Source organism: Elgaria multicarinata, chromosome 3, assembly GCF_023053635.1.
Source record: "Elgaria multicarinata webbii isolate HBS135686 ecotype San Diego chromosome 3, rElgMul1.1.pri, whole genome shotgun sequence".
Taxonomy (NCBI): domain Eukaryota; kingdom Metazoa; phylum Chordata; class Lepidosauria; order Squamata; family Anguidae; genus Elgaria; species Elgaria multicarinata.
The window spans coordinates 63,080,750-63,089,224 of NC_086173.1; the positions used below are offsets into that span (position 1 = coordinate 63,080,750).

General features: G+C 45.2%; 1 protein-coding gene across 2 annotated transcripts in view; it reads left to right on the forward strand.

The window, feature by feature from the left end:
• The window catches only part of PKN1 (protein kinase N1), a 73,566-nt gene extending 65,435 nt beyond the window's left edge, over positions 1–8,131 (forward strand). For both annotated transcript variants that reach the window (XM_063120489.1, XM_063120488.1), the window contains exons 15-22: positions 165–256; positions 865–1,041; positions 1,541–1,603; positions 2,197–2,273; positions 2,731–2,873; positions 3,209–3,316; positions 3,633–3,713; positions 5,556–8,131. In XM_063120489.1, coding sequence (XP_062976559.1) covers positions 165–256; positions 865–1,041; positions 1,541–1,603; positions 2,197–2,273; positions 2,731–2,873; positions 3,209–3,316; positions 3,633–3,713; positions 5,556–5,759 — 945 coding nt within the window. In that variant the 3' untranslated portion in view covers positions 5,760–8,131. The remainder of the gene's footprint in view (positions 1–164; positions 257–864; positions 1,042–1,540; positions 1,604–2,196; positions 2,274–2,730; positions 2,874–3,208; positions 3,317–3,632; positions 3,714–5,555) is intronic.
• The last annotated feature ends 344 nt before the right edge of the window (positions 8,132–8,475 follow it).

The following is an 8,475-nucleotide window of genomic DNA, read 5'->3' on the forward strand; positions in this document are numbered from 1 at the left end:
ACTCAAGACTGTCAACCAGTAGCAGAATGGGTGATAGAACCCAGGGGTCTTGGCTTCTAATCCCTTCTGCTTGCGCCTGTTTTGATTCCCTAGTTTGTGTCTTCGGGATTCTTGACCGCTGACCGTAGTCACTGATCTATGCTACCCCTCTCTTGTTGGTACAGGTGCTGTTGTCTGAGTTACACCGAACAGGGGAGCTATTTGCTATTAAAGCCTTGAAGAAGGGTGACATTGTTGCAAGGGATGAGGTGGAGAGGTGAGTCTGTCATGGTGCCAAGATGATTGGGGGGCTTGCGTCATTTTGCATCCCCTTCTTTGATCTTGATATTTCTAATGCCACAATAGTGCGAATTTGGGGTAATCCTATTTTGCTGTGTCTGTCTTGGCAGAAAGAGAGTATGTGAGTGAGGTGTGTATGCAAAAGGGATGGTATTTGCACAGAGGGAATGAAAAAACATTTTACTATTCATAATTAACAATGTGTGTATGGGGCTCCAGAATCTCCAAAGGCGAGGAGGACGTGGTTCCAGCTGAAAGCTTCATCCCAAATTCCTCTTTCCCTCAAATTATCCTCTACAGCGTTAAGCTGTCGCCATTGTTGTTGTTGCTACTGGGCGGCTAGATCCTTTGCATACAAGGAAATGGGTTTAAGGGGGGAAATGTAAAAAAAACGTAAAAAATCAACAGCTGACCCAATCTGATTCAAATTTGGTATGCTTAAAGCTCTCCTTAATATATCTTACTGTGCCAATTTTGATGTCTTTATCTTTAAAGCTTACGCAGATGTAAGCGTTTGTTTTAATTTTTCTTCAAATCCTGCTCTTGCATCCCTATCCTGACATGGTCTTCCTCCCTTTCTATTAGCCTGATGTGTGAAAAACGGATCTTTGAGATTGTGACCCATGCACGGCACCCCTTCCTAGTGAACCTCTTTGCCTGTTTCCAGACACCCCAGCATGTCTGTTTTGTCATGGAGTACACAGCAGGTGGAGACCTCATGATGCACATCCACACGGATGTATTCTCAGAGCCACGTGCCACGTAAGTGCCAGGTCAGGGAGAGGGAAGCATACATTGCAGAACGAAATGTCATTAGAGGCCTCCTAAAAGCCACTGTAGATTCAGGGGTCTTAGTTTCCAGCCCTGTTAACATCACCAATTATTATTTTATTTATTTATTTTTACATTTATATCCCGCCTGTCTTCCTCCAAGGAACCCAAGGCGGCATACATAATCCTCCTTCTCCTCCTCTCCATTTTTATCCTCACAACAAGAACCCTGTGAGGTGGGTTGGGCTGAGAGTTTGTGACTGGCCCGAAGTCACCCAGTGGGTTTTCATGGCTGGTTGGGGACTAGAACCCGTATCTCCCGACTCCCAGTCTGACACTTTAGCTACTACACCACACTGGCTCTCAATTATTATGCCACACTTCCCTCCTGGATCCCAGATCCTTGAAGCCTTTACACCCTAGTGACCTCCAAAATGGGGCTGGGCATTACCTAATATTACAATGGTTCCCCTTCTATTGCCCTTTGCAGATTTTACGCTGCGTGTGTTGTTCTGGGGCTACAATTTCTTCACGACCACAAAATTGTATACAGGTAAGTAACACCATGTGGGCCATCTTCCTTGTGAATTCTCCTCCTCTCACAACCTTTTCCACACCCTTCCACATTCACCTGGTTCACACGTAATGACAACTCATCGGTTTAAAAACCGACAGGTTGTTGGAGACAGCCGTGCCCTGCCTCTTTCTCTTTAGCGCACAACCCACAATCGGCTTCTTCGTAGGATGGGCAGCATGTTATTGGACTAACTGCAGGGTTTGTTTAGCTCCTAAGCAACCCAGCGGTCCGAGTTCGCACAACCTATGAAGGAGCCAATTGTGGTTTGTGCTGTAAAGTGGAAGAGGCAGCAGCAACCCCATTGCCTCATTGCAGTGCACTGATTTCCTTACCCTTTTCATAGAGGTAGTGGGCTGGCAGAGTCTTATGCTGTTCATTCCATCTCTCCTGTGTAAGAATCTCAGGCTAATAGTGGTGTCTCTATATCCTGCCACCGAAAGAGCTCAGGCTACAATGCAGGATTCCTGTATTACACTGCTGTTTCAGTAACTCCCTAGCCCCCTTTTTGCACCTAATAGTTTCTGCAAAATGTAGTAATCTTTTCTACCTAAATTTCTCTTATCCTGCAGGGATCTGAAGCTGGATAACTTATTGCTGGACACAGACGGTTTTGTGAAGATTGCAGACTTTGGCCTCTGCAAGGAAGGTGATTGTTTGCAGTGCGATGGTTCTCTCCACAGCAGGCACAGGATCTCACTCAAAATGCTAATGCAATAGAGAAGTGTATTGCGAAATACAGTTGTAGAAGTGATACCAGACAAACAAACTGCCCTGATTAGCAGTAAACTGATCTGCAGCTGTCCCAAGGAAACCGTGTGTGTGTGTGCGTGTGTGTGTGTGTGTGTGTGTGTGTGTCTGGAGGTGGGTGCTGTTGTTGTTAGAGGAGTAAGGGGGAGCATTTGTTTTGCCAAGATGTCTTGCCAAGCTTACTTTTGTATGAAATCCAATACTATTTTGTGTTGTAAAAATATTAAAATCATAAGGGTGAATGCCTTATTTTGCAACCTACCCCAAAGATTTTCAGAGGCCTGTTCCTTTTGGTGTTTTGTAGAGGGCTGTTGGTGAGGGAGTGTTTTGATAACAGTTTTCTTCTGCTTTGCCAGGAATGGGCTATGCTGAGCGCACCAGCACCTTCTGTGGGACGCCAGAGTTCCTGGCTCCTGAAGTGCTGACAGATACATCATACACAAGAGCAGTGGACTGGTGGGGCTTAGGTGTACTTATCTATGAGATGCTGGTGGGGGAGGTGAGTCCCACCTATATGACCATGGAAAACAGTGAGTGAATGAGTGTCAAAGATCAGGAGTGCCAGCAGAACGTGAACACATCAGGGGGATATTGAACAGGGGCTTGTTCCCCACAAGAACCTAGGTTGGAGGGATGTGTATGATGATACGAGTATGGCTGTTTCAAAAGGAGCTTGATATAGCAAGCTGTGTGAAGCACCTAGGTATTTAGTTTTTCTGGGGGTCTAGCATGGATGGAAGTGAGGGGTGGGTGGACTTTATTCTGAGGGGGATTTAGGGAACTGGCTTAAAGAATAACTCCTTTCAGCTGATCCTGCTTCAATTGATCTTGTAGTCACCGTTCCCTGGAGATGATGAAGAGGAGGTATTTGACAGCATTGTCAATGACGAGGTGCGCTACCCGCGCTTCCTGTCCACAGAGGCCATTGGCATCATGCGCCGGGTGAGTCTGGGTGCTTCTTTGCCTGAGCTGGAGGGTTGCCAGAGCCAAAGTATGAGAGAGGGTCCCTACTGTGGGACTGTAGGCTGCAGAGAGCAGGGGGATGGTTCAGAGTCTTGCAACAGAATACTGTATCACTGTGTTCAACTCTTTTGTCCTGGGAGATACAAGAAACGCACGAGAATCATGTAGAACATACTCCCCTGCCCCACACATCCACACAAAGACACACAGCGCCCCTCCTAGACTTGGAAATAGGTTATGGGTGGGTTTGCTTTCCCATGTGACATCTCAATATTGATGATCTCCTTTCACCCAGTTGTTGCGGCGGAACCCAGAAAGGCGCCTGGGCTCCAGCGAGCGAGATGCGGAAGATGTGAAGAAGCAGCCATTCTTCAGGGTCAGTATGAGCCTGTCTTTACTTTGCCTATATTCTTCCTTCAAGATATGCTAAGGAAGCCCCACCAAGTTTCTTGGCAACTAAAAAGTACCCGCTTGCGTCCGGGGCCATTCTGTAACTCCTTGCTATCACAGCCAGGAAAGAGTTTCTGCCATGACCACTTTTTCCAAAGAGGTAGCCATGTTAGTCTGTTACAGCAAAAACAAGAAAGTATTGAGTGGCATCTTTAAAGATTAACACATTTATTATGGCATCAGCTTTCATGGATTAGTACAGGGGTAGGTAAATTTTTTCAGGCCGAGGGCTGAATTCCAACTTGGGAAACTACTCAGTGTGGGTGGAGCCAAAGTGGGCAGGTCCAGGACCAAGAATGGCCAAGCCAAGGGTAATTCTTACCAATTTTAAGTACAGTGTAGTAGTCTGCTGTCTGGGTCCTCCAACACCGCTTTCCTCCCATTTTTGCCGTGCCCTCCAGCATGACGGTTGCAGTCCTTTTTGTTTTGCAAGCTTTGGACTATTAACTTGAATTGATGATACTGCCACTTGCAGCTGTTTTTCCAAGTTGTCAGCTGTTAATCTGGCATAAAGATGGTACTTGGCAAGAGTTAGCTTTGAGAAGAATTGCTCACAGCAGTAGGTCATTCCAAAGAGAGATGCTATTCTAAGTGCACGGACCCATAGTGACGGAAATTCTGCATCACCTACAATTAGTTTGTAGAACTCCAGAATAGTCATGTTGTTGTATTTTGCCTTCATTTCATTGTTGTTTTTCATTTTTCAAAAGTTCATGTTGAAATTCTTCTCGTGCATTGCCTGCTTCAACATTGAACCGAGTTCAAATGTAACCGTGGCTACATTTGAACCAAGTAATAACAGCATTTGGGCCTTGCAGTAAAAAGTAGCACTGGCAAAAGTAGCACTTTCAAACACCATTACCAAAAGCAAGTCTATACCTATCTACTCAGAAGTAAGGATGGGCAGAGTAAGGAGTTAGGATGGTCGGATGAAATTGCTGCTCTGAGAATGAAAGCTACCTGGGACATTTGAAGCAGGTCTGAGATTACCACGCTGGAGATAGCTGAAAGTGAAAAATAAGATGGGAAGGGCCAAAAAGCTCCAGAGACTCCTGAAGGTCTCAGGAGTGCTCTGAAAAGGGGAAAGGGTCAAGTAAAGGTCAGAGGCATGGGGGAAACCTTCTGGCAGCCTGAAAATTAATAGGAACAACCAGGGGAGGGGGAAATCAAAAGGGGAGATGTGTGTCAAGGAGGAAGAGCCCTACGGGGACAGATTGGGGACTTTGCTCATGTTCCCCATGGCTAGACTATAGACTGTCTTCATGCATCTGATGAAAATGGACTACTCCACAGAAGCTTATGCCTTAATAAATTGGTTAAGAGTCTTGCGGCACCTTTAAAACTTCCTTATGTTTGTCATGACCCATTCTTTCCCTACGGCTGGGGACAATTTCTTTTCTCATTAGAGCATAAGGATTATGGAGCCATTATCTTCAGTATATAAATGCATGCCTTATACAAGCAAAATATTATTGTTAGCTAGCCTCTCCTTGTACCTTAAACGTACAGTTGCCTCTGAGGGGAAGTGCCTTCTCCTGTCTCTCTGTGCACAGCAGCGTCCCCTAGCGGTGTGTGGTGGAGCTCTGCACCACGATGCAGATTTGGAGAAAAGGGGGGGGGAACTTACTCTGAGCCTGCTGGTTTATATTGCTGCTCTTCATGCAACGTCCACTACATCATTGCAGCACCCTGTAGCTTTCCTTATGGATCCAGGCAAAGAACTCATTGTGATTTTACAGTTTTTACTTCTGCCTCTCTATCTCTACAGAGCATCGACTGGGAAGCCCTGCTGGCTCGTAAAATCAAGCCACCCTTTGTGCCCGTAATCAAGGGCCGTGAAGACATCAGCAACTTTGATGAGGAGTTCACAGCTGAAACAGCTATGCTGACCCCACCCCGCGAAGCGCGGCCCCTCACTCAAAAGGAGCAGGATACCTTCAAGGACTTTGACTATGTTTCTAATGCCTGCTAGCTCTGGGAGCGGGGGGCAGCCAGATCCCCCTAACACTGCCAGCCGCATAGGGCAGGGTTCTGTTCCACCAGTGACTCAGATGCTTACTAGCCCTGCCTGCTAGCTCCAGGAGTGGAGCTGGGAAAGCCCAGCCACACTGCCAACCTCATGGGGGTAGAGTAATGTCCACCAACATATGCCAGCTCTGGGATTAGACAGGGAAAGCCCCAGAAATATTTCTGCACCCTACAAAACACAATATCATTCATGCAGAAACTTGGACACTTGGTAGCTCCAAGGGAAGGGCACACACACACACAGAGAGAGAGAGAGAGAGAGAGACCGCCAGCCCAATATAACAGGCACTACTGCCAGAGACATGGGCAGAAGAATCTCCACGATAGCACCTTTTTCTCCACTGATTCCCAAACTTTCTGCTGAAACAAAAATAATAATTGTCCATTGCTAGGAAGGAAGGAATTGGTGTTGGAGCCACTGAAGCCAAACGGCCATTTTCTAACCCAACACACGCTTGTGAAAGATCTTTTTACAAATAGAGTTGCAAAGAAATGGCTTGCACTTCTGGTTCTATTTTTGAAACCCATTGTTTCAAACTCCTTACCCAGGAGGGAAACCCTTTAGATCCTTTTTATGCACCAAGTCTTGTATCTGTCTCTAAAAAGTCCCCCCCCCAAAAAAAAACATATTGGGGGTTCAAAAAGTGATGGACGAACTCTCCTTGGCATGATTTGAAACCAGCTTTTAGCAAGTGTTTTGGAAAAGCTCACAATTTTTCCTAACAAGAATCCTCTCAAGGTTCATAATGGTGGAAAGTGTGCACTGATAATGCACAGACATATGCATTATTATATTGCCTTCCTGGGGGGGGTTTGATTCATTTCACCTGCCCTGTACCTAGACTACAGCACCAGAGAGCTGCTTGGAAATTGATACCCACACTCCAAAAAACCAAAATCTTCCTGGGAACTAGAGATGGTTTTAATTCTAGACAAGGGAATAGCATCAAAAAACATTTGCAAGAAACAATCAGGAAAATTGACCCAGGTAGATAGGACATCCACCAGGCAAAAGGTTGCTTGGTTGGGTGGCCCCGGTCACACAAATTACAGCAATCAACTAGAGTCTCATCACAAATAAGCACACAGCAGCTAGCTTTCAGTGCTTTGTCTGCTGACCCCACATGCTCAGAACGATATTTAACATTCTGAGCTGGAGAAGAGCGTCTCAGAGAAAATGACACTTGATTCATATTATAACTCTGCACTGCAAGCTAAACAAATTCGTTTACTGAATAAGGTAATAACTGATTTCAGCAACCTCACTACTTCAAATCCACCATTTAGAAATGACTGATCTGGTCTATGCTCTGTTTCCATCCTATCTCCCAGCTCTCTCTTGGAGACTTATCTACTACCATGCAAAAAGAGTATCTCAAACATAGTGAGAGGAGAAGGTGTTGAGACTCTGGGTGCTTCTAAATAGAAGGCTCCTTGCACTACCAATCAAAAGACATTGTGCAGCTTTTCCATCTTTCTCTCCTTAATGGGTTTTATGTGGTAAGAAAAAAAGATGGATGAAGCAATGAGAAAACACAGGAGAGTTGCCAATGGAAGACAACACCTGGGAAAACCCCCCCCCCCCCGTAAATTCCTTGAATGAGGAATAAAAGCCTCATCCAGAAGCACTCTCCATGCCCACATACCTCTTCTGGTTTAGTAGTTTTTCCAACAATTTCTCCTGCCCTGTCTTCAGTGCTGGCAACATCCTCATCCTTGCTCTCCTCTTCCAGTAACTTAAGCTCTGACAGTTCAAGAATTTGTTGTAAAAGAGGCAGTGCCACTATGGGAAAGAGCTTGTGAATAGTCTCCGCTGAAGTGAGCACCTCTTTGGTCTCAGCAAAATTCTCTTAAACAGTTGCTGGAGGCATAATCTCTGCATGCAACGAGTTGCTAAATTATCCTCATTAGTCTGTTTCTACATCCTGGGCACTAATCCTGCAGAATTACCTGTCAACTTCCTGCAGTGCCTGTTGGGAGAAGTCCTGTTTTTCTTAACTTGTCCTGGGTACTATTGGTTCTTTTCCTACAAGTGTTGCCTGAGATCCTTGAGTGTAGATACTTAGGTGGGAATAAGCAGGACTAAGCAGAGATGACCATCTGTGGAGAACAAATACCTTTTTAAAAATACTGGTAACCTGTGCCTGGTGCTGTGAGCTACATCTGAGAAGTACTGTGGCTCATATCCCACTACTGCTGTGATATCCTTTTACATGTGATTAGTTAATCTGGAATAGCAATTATCAGCTGGTTCTTTGCTCAGTTACTAATGTTGATTAGAAACTCCAGTGCGTCCATAAACATACATTGAAAGAATGGGAAAATCCATCCTTTTACTATTTTCATCACCTTGATTGTGAGTATGAAAAGATTATCAAGATCTGTGAATACGGATTAGTTACTCCTTGAATACACACACATAAAAAGTGAGATACCTTTCTGCAGTTTGACTAAGAGGCTACAGTAGACCCCTCTCCCCTTACTGTATATGAGCACAAGGCCTCATTGCTAATATAGAACAGGCCATATTCCTGAACGTACTTGCATCCTCCAGCTGACTCTCAGAGGATGTGCCTCTTATTGAGTACTCTGCTTTTTCCACCTCATTTTTCACCCAATCTCAAGCAATCTTGTTTCAGGATTGAAAAACAGGAGCTGGT